This window comes from Falco cherrug, chromosome 1 (genome assembly GCF_023634085.1).
Source record: "Falco cherrug isolate bFalChe1 chromosome 1, bFalChe1.pri, whole genome shotgun sequence".
NCBI classification, from domain to species: Eukaryota; Metazoa; Chordata; class Aves; order Falconiformes; family Falconidae; genus Falco; species Falco cherrug.
Window position 1 is genome coordinate 105,122,559 of NC_073697.1, and position 26,636 is coordinate 105,149,194.

General features: G+C 54.1%; 1 protein-coding gene across 2 annotated transcripts in view; it reads left to right on the plus strand.

Annotated features, from left to right (window-relative positions):
• The window catches only part of ATP2A3 (ATPase sarcoplasmic/endoplasmic reticulum Ca2+ transporting 3), a 58,828-nt gene extending 32,572 nt beyond the window's left edge, over positions 1–26,256 (plus strand). The window contains exons 9-22 of one of the 2 annotated variants that reach the window (XM_055714710.1): positions 3,634–3,722; positions 6,351–6,453; positions 6,692–6,823; positions 9,101–9,226; positions 10,301–10,519; positions 10,996–11,331; positions 11,424–11,644; positions 12,354–12,556; positions 12,667–12,752; positions 13,363–13,496; positions 13,941–14,058; positions 14,718–14,835; positions 16,823–16,895; positions 21,141–26,256. In XM_055714710.1, the coding sequence (XP_055570685.1) occupies positions 3,634–3,722; positions 6,351–6,453; positions 6,692–6,823; positions 9,101–9,226; positions 10,301–10,519; positions 10,996–11,331; positions 11,424–11,644; positions 12,354–12,556; positions 12,667–12,752; positions 13,363–13,496; positions 13,941–14,058; positions 14,718–14,835; positions 16,823–16,895; positions 21,141–21,216 (2,034 nt within the window). In that variant the 3' untranslated portion in view covers positions 21,217–26,256. The remainder of the gene's footprint in view (positions 1–3,633; positions 3,723–6,350; positions 6,454–6,691; positions 6,824–9,100; positions 9,227–10,300; positions 10,520–10,995; positions 11,332–11,423; positions 11,645–12,353; positions 12,557–12,666; positions 12,753–13,362; positions 13,497–13,940; positions 14,059–14,717; positions 14,836–16,822; positions 16,896–21,140) is intronic. The other variant, XM_055714713.1, reaches the window with a different exon arrangement.
• The last annotated feature ends 380 nt before the right edge of the window (positions 26,257–26,636 follow it).

Consider the following 26,636-nt stretch of genomic DNA (forward strand, 5'->3'; position numbering starts at 1 on the left):
TACAGCTCTGCAGTAAAGCCCCAAACTCACTCAGTAAATCAGATTAAACCTGTGGTTTGTGTCACTCACCTTCTGGTCAACCGGGGGTCACCGAGACCACCGTCTCATCCAGCCCACAGCAGGGAGCATCCAGGAGCAGCCCCCTCCCAACCGTTAGCTGACCCTGTAGCTGGGAGCGATGGGAGCCTGGCAGGGGGAGAGCGGGCAGAGGAGCATTGCAGCTCTGCTCTTGCACATTTAAATCACTCGCCTAAAACTTGCAGCACCCTTTTATGCATCGTAACTTAATTTTCCAGGAGCCACGAGGGTGGTGCTGGAAAATGGGGACCAGAAGCGGAGATGTGAGTGCAGCTGTGCAGCCTCAGGGATGCTGTGTGGGGGCAGAGTGGGACAGGTCTGGAGGGGGGAGATGCTGGCACCCCATGTCTGGAAGAGGGAGGAGGATGGTGATGTTTGGCTGTCTCAGAGATGGCTGGTGTTCTGGGGAACAAGGGCAGAAAGGGGTTTATTTTCAAATAAACCTTGCAGCAGAGCCTGGATTTGCAAACTCCCATCCCGGGTGCAGCCGCCCAGGAGCCGTGCAGGTGCCATTTGCTTGGTTTCAGCAGTTTTGTCTGTCCAGACCAGTCCCTAGTTAGTGGGAAACATGACTGGGGGGTTCCCAGGGTGGGTGGCTGAGCCACCGGCTGTGGCAGTCGCCGGTGGGTGCCTGTCAGCCAGGGCTGCTCCAGTGCTGGAGGAGAACGATGCTGCTCTGTGGGCTGGTTGATGGGTATATGACTGATGATTACAGGCTCTTCCTGTTCCAGACAGCAATCCTGTCTTGTCTGCCTTCTAATGAGTAGTTCTTTATAAAGATATTACAGAAATGTGGGGACGTATCCTTCACATCTCTCTTCCCTGCCAGCCTGCAGCTGATGCCGTGTGCCGCTCCAGGGACAGTGCATCTGTGAGTGCCCGGGGTTTTCTAAAAATACATGCCAGCAGCTCCGGGGCCAGGCGAGATCCGTGGGGCAGGAGGGAGCGATGGCTGGAACTCTTCTGGAGCAGGGTGCGCTCTTCAGAAGCACACAGTGACATTTTCCTTCCCATCCCTCTATCGCGTTGAACCCCCAAATTGCCGGCGGGGCTTGAAAAGGGTTCAGGGCAGGGGGTGAGCAGCGGGAAGCCCTGGGGTGGTGCTGGCTGGGTGCTGGAGATGCTGTTCACCGTAGCCAGGGGTCTGGGGGTCTGGCAGCCCCTCTGCCAGCATCTCTCTCCAGCACCCCCCCCAGCTGCTCTGTGGCACGCACTTCGCCACCTCTTTCTATTGCTGCTCTTATTATTATTGATATTATTTTTGTGATGAAAACCTTACCCAGCCTCTTTAGGGATTAAGACACAGCTATTTCCTCCGGGCTGTTTCCACTGCCTGCAAACCTGCTCCCTTTTCAGCCTGGAAGTCTGCCGAAATACCGCGCCAAAAACCTGCAAACACCTTTGCGATGCCCCAGCCACCCCCTCGCTCTGCCAGTCACGCAAGCTGGGAGCAGGCAGGAAATTTGATATAACCTCTGGTTGCTGTGGGTTACACAGGACCTTTTTTAAATAGGCATGGAAAAAATAAAGGGCCTGGAATGATTTTGATTTTTTTTCTTTTCCTTTTTTTTTTTTTAATAAGAAAGTCGCTATTGTGAAAGTAGCAATTGTTTTGTAGCCATGAGCGTTTGAAAACAAACAGACCCATATCAGGCAGAACCACTGGTGGCTGGGGTGGATGCTCTCAGATTTTTTAATAAATTGAGTTTGGGCAGTGTTTCTGGGCACGGGAGTCCATTTTCTGAAAAGACCAGGAGGTTTTTGGCTTGCTGGAAGGCCGATGGCATTGGACATCTCAAAAAGAGATGAAGGATACTCAGTCTTCAGAGGTCGCTTTTGGTGTTGGCTCCAGCTGGGCTCCTTGGTTCCTGGAGTTCATCATCTCAGGGAGGTTCGGTCACCAAAGGAGATAGGATGTGGTTTGTCTCTCTTCATCGAGGTGCTTCATTGCATTAGTGTTTGCACCTCCCACCAGAGGAGCTCAGTGCCTCATGGGACATCTCATCTGCAACTCGTTGGCTTGTGATTTTCTTTGAAAAACCTTCAGGGATGCTGAGGAGTCTCCAGGATGGGGGGTGGGGTGGGGAGCACGGAGCGGGGAAGGGCCTGAGCTGCAAATAGCTATGAAGCTGTGGAGCCATGGGGAGGTTGCTTTGGGCTCAGAATTATTTACACAGGAGACGTACACTTTGAACCTCCTGCTTTGATTTGCCCAAACCTGTAAAGTAAGGAAGTGGGAAAAGCCACCGAGGTGTCCTGGTGCTAAAAACCTGCCATAAACGTGCTTCCCTGAGCTTGACCTTTTTTGCTTGGCTTGGCCCTAAGCTTGCACCTGGGGACGCCAGGCTGCGTGGGAGGGTCTCACACCCACCAGCCAATGTGGCTGCACTGGTGGGGTGTCCTTGCATTATTAACAATAATTAATAATAAAGTAAATTAAGCTCTGCTAGTTGCCGGAGGAGGCGCAGAGGGGAGAGGAGTTGGGTGGTACCCAGAGCCATTACATCTCTGGTGCTGAGCGATGCCTTCCAATTTCTCCAGCATCTGTGGCTTCTTTCTCCTGGGGAACATCTCAAATAACCAGAGGAAAATAAATATTGGGAAAAAAAAGAATGAATTGAGATGGGGTGGAGGGACGGTTGTCCCTGCCCCCAGTTTCTGGAGCTGCCGAGCAGGCTCACAGAGCTGAGGAGAGCATCGCTTCCCTGCAGCCATCCCCCCTCCTGGCTGCTCCCCGCAGGCAATCACGACCCGGGAAATGCATTCGTCAAACCAATTTTATTTAGTTAGCTATTTATTATGTTACTTTTTGGCTTCAGCATGAGTCATAAATAACGATTAAGCAGAAACGAGTGTCGCCGAGCTGTCGCCTTGGCCGGGGTCAGGCGCTGCTCTTGCTGCCGCTGGAGGCTGCCCCGAAGGGTGGGCTTTGTCAGGAGGGGGCAAAGGGGGGCTGGGAGAGCTCGCGGAGAGGGAAATTTTTATTGTATTGTAGTTTTTTGGGGGGTTGTTGCTCTCTAGCAGAAAGAGAGAAAGTAGAAGGAGTATGAAAGGCAAAAGTCACTGAAAATAGAGCGTGTGGGACTTTTAACAGCTCCCCAGGGCTTTATTACGGAGCTGCCATGCTGCCGGTGCCTGGAGCCAAGGTGTGATCCCAGTAAGGCGAGCTGGTGGCAGGGAGCAGGCTGGGAAAGGGTGGTGGGGTAGCTGGTCGGATCCTGCCCCACAGAGGCTTTCCAGGGCAGCTGGGGCAGGAGCGGAAACCTGGACCCGGTTCCTTCTCTGCTCCAAGAAAAACACAGGCACCTTCTTAGGAACTGGCTCGGCATCGCTCGTCTCCAATGGAAAAAAAGAGCTGGAGGAGGTGAACATGCTGAAGGCAGGGGAGAGCTTTGGGGACAGCCAGGAGTACTGGGTGACCAGGGAGGGGGCTGAACCCAGTGCCGCCGGGGCCAGCACTGGGCTGGTGCCGGCTGGCAGGTCTCTGGGCTGGGCACGTGGGTTGCCCCCAAAACCCGCTGCCTAACGCTCTGTCTGCATCCTTCCCCCTTGCAGATGTTCATTATGGAGAAGGTGGAGGGCACCCAGTGCAGCCTGCACGAGTTCAGCATCACCGGCTCCACCTACGCCCCCGAGGGACAGATGTGAGTGCGGGTCACCTCCGCTTCGGGGGTGACACCAGGTGGCCCTGGGCTGGCAGCACGGGCAGGGGAAGCCGGGAGGGTCGAGCTGGTGGCCACATCTGGGGGACCCCAGGCTCACCCCACGAGCTGGGGAGAAGGGTGGGGGTCTGTGGCAGTCTGCAGCCACGCTGAGCCCTGCCGACACGGAGGTACCCACTGGGCGCTGGTGCTGGCCACGATGGCTTGCACACGTTAGGTGGCTGCTCTGTGCTTGCGGTGGGAGCCAGGGCAACTGTCTCACCGGCCCTCGTTGCCAGCTCCTGCCCAGCACGATATGGGGAGCATGCACCCCAGCTCTGCCTGCTGCCGTGCCACTGCTCAGCAGCGGGGCTTCCGCACGCTCGGCTCTGCCTTCGTTAGCAACCCTGAGGAAAACGAGCCCACTTTTGAACTGGAGAGGACTGCAAGTGTGGGAATAGTGATGAATGAAGCTTTTTTGCATTACATGCTCATCCTCCAATTTTCTGAAGCCTGGACGCTTTCAGCATCAGCAGGCAGCTGCGGCCCCCACCCCACCCCAGGTTCAGCAGCTTGTCCAGGAGCTGTGCGGCTGGCCACACGCCTGCAAGCAGCTGCAAAATCCCCAGGGAAGCGCTGCCCAAGCCCTGCATCCTCCGCAGGGATGGCCGGGATGGCTGCTGTGCCCGGGGCACGATCCTGCTGGTGTCAGGATGTGTTCAGGGGAGGGGTGGGATTTGCTGAGCTGCAGCTGAGGATGGGGAATGGGAGTCAGGGGCTTTTCCCTGCTGTGTGTTACTACACACGTGGGGTTTTCTGCTGCTGTGTTTGTTTGTTCCTCCTCCTTTGAAAGGAGGTGATGCTCCCCAGTGCGAGGAGAGTCTGGGAAGAAGGAAGATGGGAAGCTCAGCCGGTGGTTGGAGCACTCTCCGCTCCCCTTCGCTTTGCTGTGTGATCCCAGGCACGTTCTTCACCGTGGTCCTTTCTGCTCATCTGTGGAGCAACTATAATTCATCCCAGCCTCAGACTTAATTTCATGAATATTTATAGAGCCAATTTGATCCTCGGCTAAGAATCTCCATTAACAAGTGAGCCAGGTCATAAGCTAATATCAATCAGTGCATTTCAATTAAATGAGGAGGACCGAGGGGCTGGACTCATGTCTGCTAACCCCTGAAGCTCAGTGTCCCCCCTCTGGGGACTGCCTGCAGGGTGGCTCTGCACTGCTCTGCAACAATTTGTGGTGCTTTTGAGTTTTGCTTCAGCCCTGTGCTTTTGTTGCACGTCGAGGGGGAGGGGAAAGCTCGCTTAGGTGTCCAGGAGAGAAACCCCTCCATCCTCCCAGGGCTGGTGGCACTGAAATGCTTATGCTGCTGTAGCCTGGCCTTGGGGCGGGGGGGATATGACATGCTTGACCTTGGGTTTGCCCCCATCCCTGTGCAGCACCCAGCGCCTTTGCTGATGCTTTTCCCAGCACGTGGGTCTCGCCCAGCTCTGCGCGGGGACGGCTGGTGACAGGCATGTATCTCCCCATCCCCTCCCAGCAATATCCAGGGGATCACACGCGGCAAAAGCCACCCCTGGTATTTCCACCTTCTCAAACATCAAACCACAGCCCGGTGTGTCTTCAGGCTCCCTGCTCCACCCTCTGCCTGCCCCCTGCCAGTGTGCCCGGGGCTGGGCAGCATCCTCGGGGCAGGGGGCAGCGGCTCTCCCTGCCTGCTTTCAGCCCAGCGCCGCTCCTTGTCCCTCAGCAAACATATTTTTCAGATTTTCTTGGCTGCTCCTTGTTTTCCGCTCCCGAGCTGTAACAAGGGCTCCAAAATGTTCTTTCCATTGGGAACCAGCAGTGGAATAAACTGATCCTAATAAATGCCTGACAAATTATTTTTCCAGCAAGCAGATGACCGGCTGGGTTTATACAGCTCTAACCTGCAGTTACCTCTCCTGGAACCGGAATGATTTTTGATTTCCCCTGAAAACCACTGCTGCCGTTTTTGCCACTGAGTGAGAAGTAGCATCCAGCTTGCCTGGTGTGTTCAGGGCTGCTCCCTGACATAGCAAAGAGCTGATGATGAGGAAGCAAAGGCCACAGTTCGCAGTGTGGAAACAGCCACAGAAATGCAGTTGTTGCACTTTTCTGCTGCTTTTAAACGCTCCCTTGGGTGCCATAGGGCTCGCCGGAGCACAAAGCAGCATCGCAGGGAGGAGAAGGGACATGCTGCTGGTTCTGTAGCACCTCTGGATCCCCAGCAACTGGAAACCCCCGAGGGAACGGACATTAACTTAGATTTCTTTGCCCCTCTTCTGGTCCATCATCATCTTCAGCAGCAGCCTTTTGGCAGTCTCTGCTTTCAGGTCCAATGCTTTTTTGAGCTCCTCTGCAGCCCCCTTTATTCTGGGCCACTTCCGGAGTTGATTTGCCTCCTGTGCTATTTTATTTGCAGCTTATCCCTGCCCCGTTTCGTAAAGCACAGAAAGTGGACCCAGACGTTTATTGCCCAGCCTGGGCTTTAACTGGGCTCTTTCTCTCTCTTTTCCGAAAATTTTACATGGTATATATAGGAGAAGCTATGTATTATCTGAACGTGTCAGCTGGTGTAAGCATTTGGGGGTTGTTTTCTCCCGCAGCCTGAAGGACGAGCAGCCGGTGCAGTGCGGGCAGTACGACGGGCTGGTGGAGCTGGCCACTATCTGTGCGCTCTGCAACGACTCCTCGCTGGACTACAACGAGGTGCGGGGGGCACCAGGGGTGGGGTGGGGGACCGGCGATGCTCTTCCCTGTGTTTTGGGGCAAAGCCAACGGAGGTTTTTCCCTTGGGATCCACTTCCCTGGCTTAACTCATGCCAAGGTGATGCTCTGGGAGCCCTGGGATGGTGCAGTGGGTGACAGCATCCTTGGTCAGAGCAGCAGGTAGAGGACGTGCTCTAAAGCTTAAGCTCCTTTTTTTTTTATCTCTTTTGCTCTCTAGTCTAAAAAAGTCTATGAGAAGGTGGGGGAAGCCACCGAAACGGCCCTCACGTGCCTGGTGGAGAAGATGAACGTCTTCAACACTGACATCAGCAAACTCTCCAAGGTGGAGCGAGCCAATGCCTGCAATTCGGTGAGCTGGGGAATGGGAGGGAGAGGAGGGTTTGGGGACAGCTGTTACTTGAGCAATAACCACTCGCAGCTATCTAAGGGACGGATCTGCCGCAAGGATGCAATTTCCTGGCTTGCGGGGGGCTGGGCTGTTTTGGAGCAGGTAGCCCAGTGGCCCTGGGGGGCTGATGCAGAGCCCGTGGGACTGACCCAGATCTGTGTGGAGCTTCGGAGAGGGGGAGCCCTGTGGCTCAAACTAGCCCAGTCCTTGCTCAGTCAGCAGAGACCCCCTGGTGATGGCCAGAGACCCTCTGGTGATGGCCAGAGCCCCGCCTGCAGATGCGGAGGTTTGGAGTTTTGTTGCTCCGCAGCAAATCTCCGGGTGCCCGGTTTGCACTGAGCAGCCACCCTCGATAGCATGAGCCAAACCCTGTTCCCTAGGGATTACGCTTCGGAAACATCAGGGTTTGATGTGAAAACATCCCATGCTGGCTATTCCCCTGCTCCAGCTCTCCAGTGTCTCCCTGTCCTGCTGGTGAAAATAGGCTTTATTTCATCTCTGGGTTTACTTGGCTTTGGTATCATGCTGTTAGATCTTACGGTGTCTTTGCTGGCTCGAAGGAAGGGCTCTCTGTTCTGGTGTTTCTTCCCCAGATAGCTCTGAGCAGGTGACAATAAATCCCCAGACTCCTTTCTGATAAGGGAGATGGAATTTCCCAGCCATGTATCATCCTGGCAGCGGCTTCGTTCCACGTGCCCATCACTGCGCTGCCATCGGGGTCAGCTGCTGCTGCTTCTCTCCTTACTCTTGTGTTTGGGCAGGGACAAAAACCCCTTCCTGGGAGTTTTCTGGCAGTGTTTCTTTACTGCTTCTTAACTTGCTCCCGGTGGCTCTGTGCTTTGAAAATCTCCAGTGGGATTTTGGGGTTTCCACAGCGGCTGGCTGCTCCCAGGTGTCCTGACCGCATGCAGCGCCCAGTGGGGACAGCACCACTTTTGTGCCCCCAAAGCTGCCTGCCTGCGTGTGGCCGCTGCACCCTGCGCTGGGTTTGGCCTTCAGGAGCTGCTTGGTGTTCGCCTGGCACATCCACAGTCACTGCCCGCGTGGGCAAATCCCCTTTGCACATCTCTCCAGTTCCCCAGTGTCCGCTCGCAGTTTTGCTGCAGTAAGAGCATCCTTTTAACGTTGGATTTGCAAGGTTTTTACCCCGAAAGGAGTTGTGGCGTTTTTCCCTTTGTGCCCTTCGCTGATTTATTTAGATTTAAGTTGCTGTGAAAGTCCTGTGCAAAAAGCTGCTCGTGTCCCTGTCACGAGCAACCCCTGCCTGGCAACAAAAAATAGTCATCGAATACACGGTTGAGCCATGCAGAGCAAAGCTGGCGTCAGCGTCCCCCCTGCCCTCTCTCGTGAATATTTTGGGTCGGCCCCAGATGCCCGGCTGATGAAATGGCTTTTTGGGGACAAGACGTGTCCTCCCCAGAGCCAGGCTCAGCAGCCATGGTGCTGATGCGGATGTGGGAGTGGGGGTTGGTTTGAAGAGGACCGGCTGCTATCTTGCTGGGCATTTGGCTCCTTCAGTAATTAACTAATAGCAATAGTCGAGGCTGGTTTGTGGGGGGGGTTGGGGGTGCTGAGGTGCAGGAGCCTGTCTACGGGTGCTGCCTGTGCCTGTGGGTCCATGCACTGGGGCAGCCCCTGCTCTGTCTTCGCCCTGCAAACCTGCAGGTACCATTAGGGTAAACGATTGTTACTGCTTAGCTGGCAGTCCTCAGGGTAATTAGCATGTCCTGAAATGAGCCTAATTAGAGTCTCGGCTGCAGGGGTGGTTAATTTGATGGGAACCAATTCAGCCTCAGGTGATGCTGGTGCTGCCACTCCCAGTGACCCCTGTGGGTGCAGGATCAGGGTGAACCCCTCAGCTCTCATGAGTGGGATGCAGTTCCCCCTCCTGCAGTGCAGCTGGAGCCCGGTGTGGGGGAGTCTCCCCTGCCTCTCTGGCAAACGGGGCTTTAGCTTAGGCTACAGCAGCATTTTGGCATCTCATGTGGGGTCAATAAAATGACGGAGCATTGCTGAGCAGCAATGATGTAGTTGGAGGGGTAAAATTTCTCCCCACAAATTGCACTGGGAATGCTCCTTCTGCTTTTTGCACTGTCCTATCCCTCCTGGCTCCTGGGGTTGTCTTTCTCCTCCCATCACTGGTGCCGTGCCAGCTCAGCAGGGTTGTTAGCCAAGGCAGAGAGCCCCAGCTGCTGTGTCCCTGTCGTGTCCCAGCTCAGACCTGTGCTGTCCCCGCAGGTGATCAAGCAGCTGATGAAGAAGGAGTGCACCCTGGAGTTCTCCCGCGACCGCAAGTCCATGTCGGTATACTGCACGCCCACCAGCCCTGGCCACAACTCTACCGGCAGTAAGATGTTCGTCAAGGTAGGGGAGAAGGTCCTCAGCACCCTGCAGGACCCTCCTTCCCCTTGCACACCCCAGCAGGATTTGGCCCTTAGCGCAGCGGGCAGTGATGCTTTGCAGTTTGTCTCCTCCCTTAGCGGTGCAGGGGTCCAGGAGCCAGCAGGTAGACCGCTGTGGTCAGGGAGGAGGTGAGTCTGCAGTAGTGATAGGGGAAAAAAAAAAGGAGGTGAAATGGTTTAGAGGGAGGAAAAGGCACTGAGTGTGCTGGTGCTGGGGCCAGGCGAGAGTTACCTCTGTGCAAAACTTGGCCACTTGCCTTTACTAAAAAGGCTGGGACCCTCCAGCAATGCCCAAAGGGCGATGCCCAGCTTTCCACTGTAACCAGAAATAAAATCGTGTTTTAAAGGGCATTTTCTTCCCAGGAGAAGAGATGTGGCAGGAGTTTCCCCCAGCTGAATCTGTGTGTATTGTTGTTCCCACCGCGTGGGTGAACTCTGTCCTGCAGGTCAGGTCAGGACCTGCCGGGCCCACCGCATCTGTGGCTCTGGCTGTCCTGGGCGAGCTTTTTAAGAAGAGTAATAGAAGGATTGCAAGTTTTACATTAAAAAGCGCAGTGGATGTCCTTTGTAAGGTCAGCAGGGATGGGGTGAGATGCTGTGATGCTAAAGGACATGTTTTCCTGAATCACAGAGGCAGCACAAGTATCCGCTGAGCATCCCGCAGGGAGCCTGTGTTTTCAGCAGAGATTTCCAGCCCTAATTCCCTCCAGGGCTGAGAGGGGATCTGTGCTGTGGGAGTATCTCGGGCAGGCGCGTAGGTTTTGTAGGAGTCAGGTGGATCCCCCGCAGAGCAGATCCTGCTGTCTGGTGACCAGACGTGGGTTTGCCGGCCGTGGTCCTGTGCACTCGGTCGGAGGCTGCCATCTAGCGCGCTGAGCCGCCCTGCCGGGATGTGCGGGCTGGAGATTTGGGGAGTTTTCCTTCTCCTTTGCCCAAACTTGGTGCGTTCCCTCCCTCTGGCACTTCCTTCGGTGCTGGCAAGAGATGCTCAGCCTCCAGGTTCATTCCAGCCCCTAAACCTGCCGCTACTCCCCAGGGCGCACCGGAAAGCGTGATCGAGCGCTGCACCCACGTCCGTGTGGGCACTGCCAAGGTCCCGCTGACGGCCCCGGTGCGGGAGAAGATCCTGAGCAGGATCCGGGACTGGGGCATGGGCATCGACACGCTGCGCTGCCTGGCCCTGGCCACCCACGACACGCCTGTCCGCAGGGAGACCATGCAGCTGCATGACTCCGCTGCCTTCATCCACTACGAGGTACAGCGCCAGGGGCTTTCTCCAGGAGCTTTTTTCCTTATTCCGAAAGTTTTCCTGCCCACTCCCAGCTGCCCCAGTGGTATTTTCTCTCTGGTTTCCCTGTGGGGTAGCAGGCAGCACGATGGCTCAGCTCTTGCTCTGCAACCCCTGGTGCAAAGCTGTATGGTCCCAAGGCCGACAACCCTGTCCCACCGAGCATCTGTCCCCGTGGGGTGCCTGCTGAGACCACCGCCTGGGGACCACCAAGAGGGCTGGGGAGGAGAGGAGCGAAGCAAAAAGATGTGAGGAGCAGCAGAGGGACGGGAGCATCCCATTGCATTGGGGCTATAGGGTGCACCCATGGGGCTCTTGGTAGGAACCCCCCTGCAAGTTTCCTGCCAGGGAAATTCCCGTGCCCAGGGTGGTGTCATGGTGGGAAGTGGCTGCATCCCCAGGGATTAATATGGGTCTGGGGTTGTTGTTGTGTGTGTCCCCAGAACAACCTGACCTTCGTGGGCTGTGTGGGGATGCTGGACCCTCCCCGCAAAGAGGTCACCTCCTCCATCGAGATGTGCCGCAAGGCTGGCATCCGTGTCATCATGATCACCGGCGACAACAAGGGCACGGCGGTGGCCATCTGCCGCAGGATCAGCATCTTCTCAGAGACCGAGGACGTGACTGGCAAAGCCTACACGGGCCGGGAGTTTGATGAGCTGCCCCCTGAGGCGCAGCGGCAGGCGTGCCGTGACGCACGATGCTTCGCCCGCGTGGAGCCGGCGCACAAGTCCCGCATTGTTGAATACCTCCAGTCCTTCCACGAAATCACTGCCATGGTGAGTCCCCTGGGGACACCCCACCACCCCCTGGGCCCCTCCTCTCCACCTGGTCCTGGCCCTCTCACCCTGTTAATCACGGCTTTGTGCAGACGGGTGACGGCGTGAACGATGCCCCGGCCCTGAAGAAAGCAGAGATCGGCATCGCCATGGGCTCAGGCACGGCCGTCGCCAAGTCGGCCGCCGAGATGGTGCTCTCCGACGACAACTTCTCCACCATCGTGTCGGCTGTCGAGGAGGGCAGGGCCATTTACAACAACATGAAGCAGTTCATCCGCTATCTCATCTCCTCCAACGTCGGGGAGGTCGTTTGGTGAGAGCCCCCCCGCGCCGAGCGCCACGCTGGGGGGAGCAGTGGTGGGGACACCTCCCCTGGGGCAGGTGACCTGCAGCGCTGTCTGTGTCCCCTACCCCTGGCAGCATGCGGAGCCCAGAATTGTAACTGTGGGTACCAAACGATGCCGTGTCCTGTTCCCCAAGGGCAGGGGGATTTTTCTTTTGTAGTTTCACAGTCGTGCCACCCCCCAGGAACTGTTCTGTTACCCATTGCCTGTTTAAGCCCATGCCAGCGTGTAAGACAGGTGCAGATATTTGTGCACAGGCTGTCATCACCGGGTTGATGCACTCTGCATCAGGTCCTGGGTGGCCCTCCCTGTCCCATCCCTCCCCGTAAATCAGCGCCGTCCTCACCACAGCCTTGGGATCCCTTGGGCATCCTTTGCCCTGGCGTTTCAGCAGGGCTGTTTGTGCCAGGAACAGGAATGCGTGTGGCAGTGGTTGGGTTTTGACTGCAAAGCAGATTTGAATAGCAACAGGAACATATTTTAGATGCAAAATTCAGTCATGGACTTCAGGTTCCTGACTCAGGGGCTGTGGGTTCATCTGCAGGACTTTGGGTGAATGTTCAGTTCGGGTATTTGGACCCAGGGTGCCTGTCTGCTCTCCCCTTGCACATCACAGCTGCTTCCTCTGGCTACCTGGAGCTCGTCTAATTTAGCATCTCTTTTATTTTTCCCCCGCAGCATCTTCCTGACCGCCATCCTGGGCTTGCCCGAGGCCCTCATTCCTGTGCAGCTGCTGTGGGTGAACCTGGTGACGGACGGGCTGCCGGCCACCGCGCTGGGCTTCAATCCCCCCGACCTGGACATCATGGACAAGCTGCCCCGCAACCCCAAGGAGCCCCTCATCAGTGGCTGGCTCTTCTTCCGCTACCTGGCCGTCGGAGGTGAGCCCCCATGGGTGCCAGTGGGCAGGGGGCGAGGAGGGGCACGGGGTGCCATGGGGTGGGGGGCCTTTGCTGGGTGCTGGGGGTAAGGGTGTTTCTCTCGGCCGCAGTGTACGTGGGCCTGGCCACGGTGGGCGCAGCGACCTGGTGGTTCCTGTACGACGCTGAGGGACCGCAGGTCTCCTTCCATCAGCTGGTGAGTTGGAAGGGGAACGGGTGGATGTGTTGAGCGGGTGGGTGAGGGCGTGGATGCAGGCATTGGGGTCTTTCCTCTGCCTGCCTTCTGTGGTTGTTGTGGTGTTCCCGCATTCCTGGTGGAGAAGAGGGTAACTTAAAATAAAAGCTAATTTTCTCCCTCAGGCTCATGTGTCCAGCCTTGGTTCTGCTAGTGGGGAAAACGATTCAAAGAAGCTGAAAGTAGCTCCTTTACCTGATCCCACATTGAAAGGCGTTGATTTTTACATTACCGTAGGTCTGAACGAGGTGGTAGGAAAGCAGGTGCCCCGATGTCACGTGCAATGGAAGATGTGTTTTTGATGGAGATGTGTGTCTGCTCAAACACCTTACTAACTGCACGTGAAAACCTCTGAGCCACTATCCAGCCATAGCCCTGAAGCCCCAACCCCAGCAGAAGCTGGGTCACCTTCATTTTATCAGTTGCTCTGAACTGTGGGATATTTAACAGCAGCCCTAATAATCAAGGTTCATCATGTGTGCCCCAACCACTCGACCTCTTCCTCCTCTTTCCCACCTTTCCTACGCTGCTGCTCTGCCGTGTATTTACCAACGCTTTCCTGTGCCGACAGCGGAACTTCATGAGGTGCACTGAGGACAACCCCATCTTTGAAGGAATCAACTGTGAGATCTTTGAGTCCCGATACCCGACCACGATGGCTCTGTCTGTGCTGGTGACGATCGAAATGTGCAATGCGCTGAACAGGTAGGGTGGCCGCAGGGCTCTTCGGAATGCTCGGTGCGCGACCAGTTCTGTGTAGGGTCTCTTTGAGCATCTGGTGGTGGGCTGAGGGCTTTGCTTGGACTCAGCAGAGCCCTTTGAAGCCTTCTCGACAGGGGACCACTGGGTTTTGCCATAAATAAACTCCTCCAAGCCAGCATGTTGCTGTCGATAGTGGTGGAGGAAGGACTGGATCTGCACCTGCTGATGGTTTGGCCCTGTTAATGACCCGTCCTGATCCATGCATGGCTGGTTGCATTGGGATGGTGTCCAGATCCAATTTTCAGCAAAGCCTGAAGCTGAACAAGCCTGGAAGGGAAGGGCTGTAGTGTACGGCCCTGCACCTTGGAGAGAAGTGGGGACCCCCAGCTTGGGTAGGCATGGGGAGCAGGAGGTAATGGGGCTAACACAGTCCCCTCACTTTTGCAGTGTCTCTGAGAACCAGTCGCTGCTGCGGATGCCACCATGGCTGAACATCTGGCTGCTGGGGGCCATCGTCATGTCCATGGCTCTGCACTTCCTCATCCTCTACGTCAAACCCATGCCTGTGAGTGCCCTCTGCCACCTTCGGGTGCAGCCCAGGGGGCTCCGTCTTTGGGTGAGGGCATCCCTGGGGCAATCTTTGAGCCTGGAAGCTTCTGGGGTGTTTGTCCCCAGCATGTGTCCTCAGGAGCAAGTCCTGTGACTTGAACCAACGTGGGGCTTTGGGAGTCCTCCTGCCCCAGTGAGCCCTTACCTAAGTCAGAAGCTCTCCTTACAGGTGATGCAAAGAGGTGCATCTCCAGAAGGTGGGTCACCCACTTTGGAGGCATCACCTCCTTTTGCAGTCCAAGGCTGGTGATGCCTCGGGTGATGCCTAAGGGTGCTTAAGATGAAGCGTGTCACTGTGCCCAGGAGGTTACATTGTCCCTTGTCCCCTGCTAAGCGCCTGTGAGCACATGAACATACAGTCCCAGCTTGTGCCTCACTTTCCCCATCTGCAGGAGAGGTGAAAGGCATAATTTTTGACTCATGTTGGCCAAGAGCCACCTTGGGATCATGACAGGCCTTGAAGAAATCCTGCTCTTCGGGCTGTCTGGATCCTTCCTCCTTGTACCTGGGATGGCCCCCTTTCAAGCTGTGCCATACAACAAGCTGAAACAACCGAAATAATAATAATCTCATCTACCTTCCTTACTGACATGTCCAATCCTTTGCACCTTGCAGCTCATCTTCCAGGTGACCCCCCTGAGCTGGCCGCAGTGGGTGGTTGTGATGAAGATCTCCCTGCCCGTTATCCTGCTGGACGAAGGACTCAAGTACCTTTCCCGCAACCACCTGGATGGTGAGCACGGTCTGCACCACGCTGGGTTGTGTTTGCTCCGTGGTGGTTTGCATGGGGCTCATGGTGGCTTCACGGACACCTCGCTCACCTCCTCTGCTCAGGTGGTGCCTGCACCTGCCTGTTCCTCCACCTTTGCTGTGAAAAAGGGGCTTTTTTTCTCCTACCCCCTTCCTCCCCGGGTGCCATGCCTGCCAGAGCAATTGGTACTTACATCTGCTGGAAACACTCCCTTAGGAGCTGGAGCGCCAGATAAACCTGCCACGTGTGTTTATCCAGCTCCTCTCGAACCTCTGGGAACTGGATCCCTTCTCTTATCAAGCAGAACGAATCAAACACTGTTTCTAACCAGAATCCGTCCTTTTTTTTTTGTCCCCCCATCTGTGTCCATCCTTATCTTGTGTTTTCTACCTCTACAGTAAGATCAGCTGAGAGCTGAACACCTTATAAACAGGTTTTAATGGGGTTGCCCTTGGCCAGCACCCTTCAGGATCTGGCCCACGGCACACACAGAGGAGAAGCAGCTCCCGTGACACCGGGGCAGCGGTTCCCCTCTGCTCCTGGGCTCGGCGCTGTAAATCACGGCGTGTATTTAGGCAGCCCTCCTAAGAGGTGATATCATCTTCTCTTTCATTTCTTGCAAAAGATGGTGCTGCGGGTGACATCTCGGTGCCGAGTTAAGCGGGCAGGTTTTCCCCGCAGTGGCCGCGGGGTGAGAGCTGCCGAGCGGTGCTGTGCCTGCCACAGGGCTGGCCCCTCGCCGGGAAAACAGGGTTTATTTTTTTAGGGCGTGCTTGCCCCGACAGCGGTAGCAGGGAGAAGAAGGGCAGGAGAGATGCCGTCGCTGCCTGGGGAAGATGTAGTGGCTCTCGGGGGCAAATGAATAAGCTGAGTGTGGGGGCTGGGTGTCCTTCCACCGCATCACGTTGCTCAAACCATTTTTTTTTAGGCAACTGGCACCACAGCAACCCCCTTCTTTTCCCTTCAGCAATGACCCAGGAAAATGGTGCAAAGCCGCTCTTGCTTTTCAGGGCTGAAGGCAGCCCATCCAGCCCTGGCAGGAGGGGGGAATTGGGGCGTTGTAACAGCTCTGGTTGGTTTCTCAAGGAGCAGAACCATGCAAAAAGCTGGAAATACAGGGTGGGAAATTATCGCAAGCAGGAAACGATCGCCAACTGGCTGCCCTCCCCATCAACGGGTCCCAGCACGCTGGGGGTGCTCACGTCTGCTTTCCTTTCTGTGGCGAGCTGATGCTTAACCACAGCGATTGCTCAGAGGATCCTCTGCTGAGAAACGGAGGCGCAGGGGCTGCTGTTTTTACAGACCAGAGAGAAGCTGTTCCCATCTTATTTTTATTTAATTGTTGCATCTCTCAGCAGGCCGATGGGTGCTTTGCATCACCCAGGTCTGCCTTATCATATGATTACAAGCCTGTAGCAACAGTTTTATGGTGTGGCACTGGGCTAGGGTGTAGGAGAGCTGGTTAATTCCTGGCTGTTGCCATCCCATGCATGCCCTTGGTCTCGACTTCGCCATCTGCGATCTGGGGATGAGTCTGGTTTTCTCCCACACTTTGCATTTCTCTATAAAAAATCAGCGCTGTTGGAGGAAGGGCTTTGCTTTGGCTCTGCCAGCGCAGCTGCAAGCACAGCAGGGTTTCTGGCAGGTGTACGGTCCTTCCGAGTCCCATCATACCAGCTTGGAGTGTTTCCTCCTCCCATGCCATGCTCCCAGCGTACCAGGTCCTCTGAGCTGCCCGCATCCTCACGGTCACGATGCTGCTGATGCTCATGGGTCACTCTGTGTCTCATCCAGCAAGGGTTTCCCATGCAGCTGTTTAGTCACGACATGCTTAAATCATCACATTTGAAAGAAATCATTGAAATCCTGCGTCTTCCTAATTCCTCTGGGCTTTGAAAAGCATACAAAAAAACCTCAAAAAACCACTTGTAGATGTGGTATTGTGATTTATTTTTTTTTTTTTTACCAGGCATTCTCAGAACAGTAAGACACACATGGAGCGGGGAGCACCAGTTGAAAACCTGCAGGACTCCAGAGCAAGGGTTGGCTTTCTTACACGTCTCATCCCCAAATACCATACACCCGTGTGTCCTCCAAAGTCTTGCTCGTGTGTGGTGGGGACCTGCTTGGAACGTGTCTGGGTGAACATGGCTTGGAAAACCAGCTGATAATAGAGCCCAAGGACCCCGTACCCACACAGGATCTCTTTCCCCATGCTGGCCTCTGTGTTTTGCTTCAAAATAAGGTCTAAGAAGCCTGTGAAGCAGCTGTTTACGTGGCGGTTTTGGCCAGGCGATGCTTGGGGCTGGTCTCCACTGTGGGACCTTCTCAGGGATGGCCAAGGGTGTTCAGTTGAGGGATGTAATGTACAGCTGTGAGTTCTGCCGAGTCAGGTTTTGCATGAAAAAGTTTCTCCTTTGATCAGATTTAGATAAGTCGTGTTTCCATTATGCTGGGTTTTCCTTGTCCTTGAAATGGCAGAAAGCTGAGACTCCAGTTTTCACTGTGGTCTTGGTGCTTTACATTCCTCTGCCCGTCAACCCGGTCACTTCCAGCCTCTCATCTTGCATGTTCTGCATGTATTGCTGTCTTCATCCACCTCTGGCCCCTCTGAGGCTTCTGCTGTCTCAGCTTTGGGAGGCAGTGGCAGTGTGAGCCAGCAGGCGAACGTGGACAGCTGAGCTAGGTGGCCTTGGTGTGACCTGCAGGCATTCTGGTCAGGAACGTGGAGATGTTTTCCAGAGCCCTCTCAGGGGTCTGTTGCACAGATACACCCTGGCAGGCGCACGAGGGCTGACCACCCTCAAGGACCTCTTGCCCTAGTATTTTTAATATTTGCCATGCTCTGTGCAGTGAAGTGTATTGTTCTTTCTGAGCCCCGTGGCGTGCAGGAGGAAGGTTTCTAGGCATCTGTGCCAAGAACTTGCAGGAGTCTCTTTGATGAGTGGTTCTCAAAAGATACCAAATCCAGACAGGACAGTGAGATAACCCTGGTGCTCATGTACCTTTGTGTGCCATCAGCCTGCTGCCATGGCCACCCTGCTCTCCTCCTGCCTTCCTGGGCCTCCTCGTCTTCACCACCTTGAAGCAAACCCATCATAGGTGTCACCACGTGTTGCCACCATGGTGTTTTCACTTGATTTTAGCCTGTTAAGCAGCAGGGGGGCTCAGGCTTCACCATTACCACCCATGCAGTGGTAAAAGCAGGGGTGAGTCAAAAAGCAGGTGCTTTCTGCAACACAGCACCACAGCTGCCCCGACAGCAGCAGCATCACTGAAAATCAGAAGTTTTGATGCACAAGAATTGTCTTGGCGTGCTTTGTGGCGGATAAGTGTTTGTGCAGCTATTTGTCCTTGAGCCCGGTAGGGATGGCAGCCCCTGGGCGGTTTTGCAGGGGCTGCAAGGTGGTGACTGCATCCACTGGGTACCTGTCCCCGGTGGGTCCAAGTCCTCTCCGTGGTGGGCAGCACAGCGCCCCGCAGCTGATGTGCAGGTCAGATTGCACCTTTGGGTGAGCATCTCCATTGCTGAGGGAGATAGAACTGCTTCTTTGCAAAGTCAACGTCCGCTTTATGCTTTAACTTCCCCCCAGAGGGGAGAGCAGCTGGCAGAGGTGACTGTGTGGTGACATGTCATACTCCCTGCTGGGGCTCCACATCCCTCAGAGACAGCCCAAAACCTGCAGGGACCAAAATCTCCGAGTCCCATCCCCAAAAAAACCTCCGGCATGTTGCAAAAAGCAGCTTCTCGCCCTCACCTCCCCCCTGTGTCTGCACCTGGGGGTGAGGGCAGCCCCCTAAACCCCCCCCAGGAGCACAGGGCAGCTGCAGCCCCCCGCTTTCCCTGCGGAGCGGCAGGCATCCCTCTCCCTGGCGCGGCAGAGCCGGAGCGAGCGCCCGCAGCCCTGGGCTGCCCTTGTAGGGTAATTTCTGCCGGGAGCTACCTTGGCTGGGCGCTGGCGTCGGGCGAGGAATGCGTCCCCACGGGCCAAGTCGTTCACTTCAGCTGTGGGATGCTCTGAAGGAGAGTGGTGCCGTTACCTTTCAGGGCCGGAATCTCTCCAGATGGGATTTTACGGCTCTGCTGCCTTGCTTTTTGTTTTTATTTCCCTCCCTTTCATTTGTGTGCATGTGCACCGTCCTTTAGAAATAGAAGAGCAGAGGGAAGCTCTCGGTGCTGCTACCCTGGCATTGCAAAGGGATGGGAGGAGGATTTTCCTTTCGGTTTTCTTCTGGGGTCCAGGGTCTCAGCTGAAGCTCAGGGTGCCCTGGTGCAATGTGGGGGGACATGCAATTTTCAGAGCTATGAGGCCTGCAGCGCGTCCCTTGGTGGAGGGAGTGATCTGGGCTGGTGGCTGGAGCCTGCATCCCTCCAGCATCACCTTTTACGGGAACTCATGAAGAGAAAAGTCAAAAGCAATAAGGAAAATCCTCCCAGAAAGCCTCGGCTGTCCTGGGGGGGAACAGATCTTGTAGGGGATGAGCTCGTGGTGCTCAGTTGTGGGTTTGCAAGAGTTGATGGGCTGTGACACCCCTAAGAAGGCTGGTGTGAGGCAGGATGCAGATGGATCACCATGGCCCCAGCACTCCTGCAGACAGGTCCCTGAATCCCCCCTGCTCCTGTCACCCCAGCGGGGAGCTGGACACGGGTGCATGGGGACCTGTGTCCTGTTAAAGCGGGCGCCGGACCCTCAGCTGCCTGTGGTCAGTGTGACTTGCTCTGTGCTGAGGGGGTTACTCTGAGGCCTGAGAGTAACGTTTTGAAGAGCGTCTTTAACTGTGGGTAGAGGCTCACTGTCGGTGCTGCGGCTGCGTCCCCTCATTGTCCCTGCCCACCGCCTGGCACGGTGGCCACGGGGTGAAGCACTGCTGTGGCTGTCAAATAACCACCGGTGTCACCCAGCAGGGACTGTTCAGCTCTCGGAGCTACTGAAGAGACGTTCCCGCAAGGTGGAGGAGGTGAATTTTGGTTAATGCACTGAAATTTAGTACAGAGTGGCCACCAGCATCCCTGCTTTGCCCAGAAGCCTGCGGTGCAGAGGTCATCCAGAGGGATGCTGCCATTGCAGCAATCAGTCTTATCTCAGGACGGGAGGGCTGGGCTTGCCAGCCAGCGCTGGAAAGAAATGTTGGCAGGAGTTGTGAAGAAGATTGTTTTTATTTCCTCCCCCTCTCTGTCCTCTGTTATTTATTAATTCTCCTGGAAGCTTGTTGGCCCCAGGGTTGGCAGCGGGTGTGGAGCCTCGCTGGTAACCCCAGGCAGGACCCCTATTTATCAAGAGCACAGTAACGGCAGTCCCCTGCGAGATGTGTTGGGTGACATGTGGTGCAGTGCTGAAAGATGGAGAAATATGGTTGAAAGATTCACGATAAGTGATTTTTCTAACTCTTCTCAGAAACTGCTGCCTTGTGGTTTGGGTTTTTTTTGTTGTTGTTGCCTTTTTTTTTTTTTTTTTTTTTTTTTCATAAAAGAAAATAAACTGTTCTGGGCAGACTGAGCTGCCAGCAAGGTCTGTCCCAGCCCTGGGCTGAAGAGTAGCGGCTGCCTGGGCAGCCAGGGATGCTGCTGTCGACGGCTTGAAAATTGGGAATCGAGTTGGTGTGAGTCAAGCTCTGGCAGGGATTTCAAGGCTGTTCACACCAAGTTCAAGCTGAACACCGCAGCTTTCCTTCAGGCCATGTGTTGCCTGTTACCTCCACATCCAATTCCATCCGTTTTAGTAGGGTGGGAGGAGGGCGGCTCTGGGGCTGGGACAGCAGCTGCGATGGGTAGGTTGGTGCTTGCTGGTTGTTTTGGGGGTATATATAGATGTAAATTATAGAGTGTGTGTGTGTGTGTAAGTGGTGTCAGCCTAGGGAGCTGTAGCCATCTGTTGGTGGCAGCAGGGACAGGGCTTTGGGATGGGTGGTGGGATGCGGTGAGCTTCCTCCTCTGCACCACTGCCTTTCCCTGTGTGCTGCCTGGTTAGCAGCAATAACAAGGGATCCCTGCCTGCTCACCTTCCTGCTGTTCCGGCCTGCATGGCTCCAACTCACCCCTTTTCCTGCCTCCTGCAGGCTGAGCACACCGTGCCCTTCCTCCCCCGGGGACCGTCCTCCTCCTCCTCATGCAGCCTGAGCTGCCGTGGCTGCAGTCAAGCCAGCTCCGTGCAGATGGGATCCCAGGTTCCTTCTGGGATCAACCTCTCTTTATACCAAAACCAGGGAGCTGGTTTGCTTTTGAACGCTCACCAATATTTTTAATTCTCTCTCTTTTTTTTTTTTTTTTTTTTTCCCTTCATTTCCAGGAGAAGAGGACAAGAAATGAATGACACAAAGGAAACGCTCTTAACTAAAGGATCCCCAACTTGTAACTCGGACTGAAGTCTTGCATGCGTGGCCATCGCTAGAAGCCAGCAGGACATGCATGTGTCCGACTCTCAGACAAATGCGGGTGAATCGTCGAAAAGAAAAATACCGATTTTGTTTTGTTTTGTAGCTTTCTTTTTCCTGTACATAAGAGTGCCATTACTGGACAGCTGGCGTAGGGTTTGGGGACGGAGCTGTGTGGACCTGGGTCGTCATAACGTGGTTCCTTGGGGATTTGTTCCTGCAAAATTTGAGACCCTCTTTCCAATTTTCACCCTGACTGGGTGAGCTCAGGCACGGCGCCCTTTGCGGGAGATCAAGGGCCGGGGAGGGGGGGGGGAAGTCGGGATTTTAGGCAATCGCTGAGCGCGGGCAGGAGGCTGCATCCCCCGGCGGGGCGGGATGCGCGAGGGCAGCTCACAGGGCTGGGAAGGACTTGGCAGTGGGTGAGGGCCGGGCAGGGAGGCGAGGGAGCCGTGGGTTGGGGTTGCTGACCCTCGATGTCCGCAGTGTTGGTGGTGCATCGCCGCGGCTGCTGCGCTCTGCTCTGGTGGCCACGGGTGGTGTGGGTCTCGCCGGTGGGTGCTCGTATGTCGAGGTTGGGTGCGTGTGGTAGAAGGTGAAGCTCTCCCAGTTGATCACACTGCCCTGTTTGATCCCCGTGCTGTGGAAAGCCCCACACCTTCTCAGGCTCATCCGACACCAAAGCATGGCGTAGTCCTGCCTGTTCGCTGGCGCCTTGTTAGATCCCATCCGCGGTGGTGAAGCCAGAGCCCTCTTCCTCATGGGGGTTCCTCCCTCCTGGTCACTCTTTCCTCAGTTGATTTTTAACTATTACCTAGCAGGAGTAGAGCTTAAGCCCTTAGGAGCTTGTCTCTGAGGTCATGTCCTCTGCTTTGGAGAACACTGCTGTCCTTGAACATCCTTGACGCCGGTGATCTGCCTCTGGGGCAGGAATGAATGTCTGTACATAACGTAGTCCTCCGTGAGAGGTGTTGGTCGTGACATCCCTTTTTACAAGGCACCGACTTTATTTTGAATAGTCTTGGTGGGGTTTTCTGCAGCAGGGGTGACACAGGCTGCAGTGGGAGTTTATGGATCTGGAGTGGATTTTGGGATCCAATAAATGGATCGTTGTCCATTGAACTGCGCCAGCTGAGAGAAGCTGATCGCAGGTGATTTCTTCCCCGGCTCTCCAAATCCTGCCTTCTGTTTTCCTCGCGTTTCCCTATGACCCGTTCTGACGATATTTCGTTAGCCAGGCCCTACATCTTTCTTTTAAATTCCAGCAGCAGCACTAGAGCCAGGGTTTTGGACAGCGTTTTGCTCCTTGGCTGTTGGGTTTTTTTTCCTCTACTTTTTGCCCTGTGAAAGCTTCCAGTGCTTTTCTGTTTCTCTCTCACCTGGGCAAGAGCTACTCTTCCCCTGCATAGCAGGTGCCAAATATCATCCCTCCTTTCGTTTCTCCATCACCAGCATTGAAGATGAGCAGAGCCCCCAGACCAATGGGAATGTACAGAATTGTTATACTACTGAGCTGATTTAATTGTACATAAACCTTGCATGAAATGACGTTACTGTATTTAATATATAATGTATTCAAGGAATTTTAATATGGAGCTCTTAGGAAAAAAAAAGATCTTTATAGATACTCCGTGGTTAGAATATTGTTGCTGATTTTTTTTTTAATATTATTATACTTTGTCTTGAAGTAGTTTTTATTTTTCAGTTGTGTTATGTCTAATGGATTTAATTGGCAACCACTTCTTCTTTAAAGATTTTTCACCATGGATGAGACTCACCCTGGTGCAGAGGACCAGGGCATGACCCAGGTACTGCTTAAAGCCTCCAAGTAAGGCTTCAGTAAAACGAATGCTGTAGGTGTGTGATTTGCCCTTCCCCAAAAGGCTGGATTTCACCTTATTTTAGTACAGATCATCTCCAGCTCTCTGTGCAAGGAAAGAACCAGCAGGGATTTAATCCAGTACCGGCTTGGTGACTTCAGAGGACATTGCTTCTGTGTGTCCCTGAGGCTGAAAACCAGTTTGGGAAAGGCTGGACTGGATTCAGAGCATCCCAGCCCCATTCATAGGGTGCAGCAGAGCTTTTAGCTGCCTGATGGCATCTCCTTGGACATGGTGGCTTCGGTCTGTTGTGCTTGTGGGGACCTGCTTGGTCCATCCACTCCATTTTGCACCACCTGAGTTACCCTGGTTTCCCTGGGCTTAGTGTCTGGTGTAGGATTATTAATTTTACCCAGACACGCGTGTGTATGGATGAGTTTCTTGTGTAGAGGTCCCACTAATGAGTACTGAATGATGGATGGGAGTATCTGATGTAAGGAGACCCAAAAGGAAGAGCGAGCTTTGCTTCAAAGCAAAGATGACATCAAAAAATTTTAACTCTCTCTGAAATTCCTGCTGGTCATTTTTGTTTAGTCTCACTTGACAGCAGAGGGGTGGGGGTGGTTGTACCGGGCATCCTTCTGAACCCGCTGACAGAAAGGCTATTTGAAGAGATAACGCTGAGTTTGTTAACTTAAGAGTTGCTAGAGATGCCAAGCTGCTGCTGTTCGGTCGCCGATGGAGCTGCCACGCTGCTGCAGGCCCAGGCAGCCTCAGTCTGTGCAGTCACTGTGTTGCAACTGTGCGTTACCAAACCCCAAGCCATCACGGGCAAGAAACCAGAGCTGTGTCCCAGCCAAAGGCTTGTTCTTCCCAGCAGCAGCAAATTGCATTTGCCTTGATATCGTAAACCTCTAGATCTACCTAGAAAACCGTGCAGGCACTAAGGCTACCTGGAGCCGGCATCCCCCTTGCTGGGACCATTTTGATGCATCCCCGTTTGCCCTTCGGAACGGTTAACCACATCTCTCTCTTTCCCTCCGTCCTTTAATTACTTGGAATACAGGTTTTCACTCCGTGCTTTTTGATTACAGAGGCTTGTAGTTCAAATATTTTAATGAAATAGAAGAATATCTGTAGATCTAATTATTTTTTTCCCTTATGCTTCAGTGAAGGGTGAGGATAAATGATGGTGTAGTTATTTATTGCATATATGCCACCAGCAGTGTGCTGGGCACTTTTAGAGGCTGGAGCATGTTCTTGTGCAAACTTGGAGATCCCAGAGCCGAGACCATTGCTTTGGGATTGGGTTTTGTGTCTTACCGAGGCACCCAACTCTTTGCAATACAAGGGAGATAGACACTGGGTGGCTCTTTTGCCCAAAAGTTTGTTAAAAAAAAACAGCCTAGGGGCAAAGCCTCTGGGATTGTTGCTTTTTTTGATAACAGAGGTTAGGAATTATTCCCTTTTTAGTTTAATTTTGATTGTGCTGCCTGGCATATTCAAAGGTTTTAAATGAAACAGAAGCAGCGATGCGAGATGGGCGGTGGAGGATGCACCAGGACGGCAGTGTGGGGTTGTTCCACGAGCACTTTATACTCCTCTCTCAGGGGCCAGGCACCGTGCTGGATTGCAGCCCAGGCAGGAGGTGAGGGTCCCGCGTCCCTGGAGCAAGAACCCAGGGGATCACCTTTGGGCAACAGCTGTGGAAAGGCTTTTGGGCTGTTTTGGGCTGTTGTGTCATTGTGGCCACTTGCTGGATGAGTTCTTCCCCCTGCAGCGTGTGGTCCCGTCGGGAGGCACATTGGGAAAGGAAAAAGAGAGATGCTCTGCAGAGCGAAGTAGCACTGCCTCCTGTGTTTTCCTTCTGTCACGTGGCCACTGCACAGCTCAGGGTCAGGGTGAGGGTTTGGACTTCTGTGTTTGAGACTTTGGCACTGTGAAGATGTCATACGTGTGTTTCTGATGTTCTGCTCAGCCAAGGCTGGATGGTACCACCAGGTGCTGGAGGAGTCCGGAGTAGGAGGGACAGGCTTTATGGGAGAGGCTGTGGGACTTTATTCCTGTAAGAGCATTAAATCTGGGATTGAACCGGACTCTCTGCGCACGGTGTGAATGCCAGATGTAGCCAGAGGAGCAACAGAAAAAACTCAGCAGCAATTTCTGGTCCCTCTTGTACGTCAGGTTGAGAGTGCTGCTTCCCAGTTGGGGTTCTGCTCCACCAAAACTCATCAAATAGTTGCTGTGCAGGGGCTCACGCTAATGCTGTCCCTGTTGGTGGGAGATGTTCAGGAGGTCCAGTGACCTTGGTGCCATATTGCTCCTGAAATTCAAGCATGCAGGAGTCCCCAGTACCAACACTTAAGACTTATTGTGATTTTTGGTCCATGCCTGGCATGGCCATCACCTTGCATAAATGATGCCAGAGATTCAGTCGCCCCTGTTCAGTCCCACTTGGGCTGTTTTTTTCCCCACTTCTGCTGTAGCAATTTCTGGCAGGGCTTGTCCCCAGTGGGCAGGCAGCCCACGAGTCCGGTTTTGGGGACAAAGGAGAAGGGCTTCACCCTGTGCAGAGCTTGCATGACACAGTTTGGGTTAGGGGTTGCAGGGCTGCAGCGGGGAAGGGGACACACGGGGTAAATTGTGCTCCCTGGACCTGTCCTCTTGGTGCCATTCAGCTTTCGGTATAAAAGGGGCATTAAATGAGCCTAAATCTGTGTGCACTGGGGACGTGGGTACCTGGTGTCTGAGCTGGGTGGATGCGGATGCTCAGGACCAAGAGGAGGGCACCTGCTGAGCTGCCAGTGGTGTCTTCGGGCGCTTTGATCTGGCCATATGCTGATTATTTTTTTTATATATATGAGAAGCCTGAACAGCCAAATCTAGAAATCTCTTGAGTTTGTGCATCGTAGCAAAAGGTAAATCATATCGGGGGGGAGGGGGGGGGGGGGGGGGAGGGGGGCGGGGAGGGTGTTACTTGAGGGGTAGAATTGAAAGAAACAAGGTTTCCTATTTTATTATATGAGAGATATTTTTCCACTAAATGACCGCTTCCTAAATCACATCCTTTGACTGTAAATAGCCAGGTGTGCCGTGAAGATGTGGGAAGGCTCCTCGTGGTCACATCCATATGACCCACTCTGTTCACACAATATTGGGCTGATTTGTTTTATACTTATGAAATTACAGAAATAAAAGTAATTTTACTGGATGACGCTGGGATTTTCTGTTGGTTTATTCATTTTTTCTTCATTTCTTTTTCCTTTCTTACCCTGTTTGCGGCCGATTTGGGGAACATTTGGGAGCCCCTGGAGCTGGATGGGAGTGCCTAAAGGAATTCTTCAGCCGTAAAAGGAGCTGTGCTCACCAGATCAGGATTTCTTGTGGGTTTTCAGAGCAGCCAAACTAGAAATGGAGCTGAGCTTGTCTCTGGCATGGGACGACAAAGGCAAAATGAAAGGAGTGGCATGATACGACTGTTGGGGAATTATTTTTTTTTTAAAGTATCAGCTAATTCGCTCTCAGGGCACAAGAATACAAATAACAGTGCTAATTTTGACTGCATCCAGAATAGTTCTCACCTTATCTCTC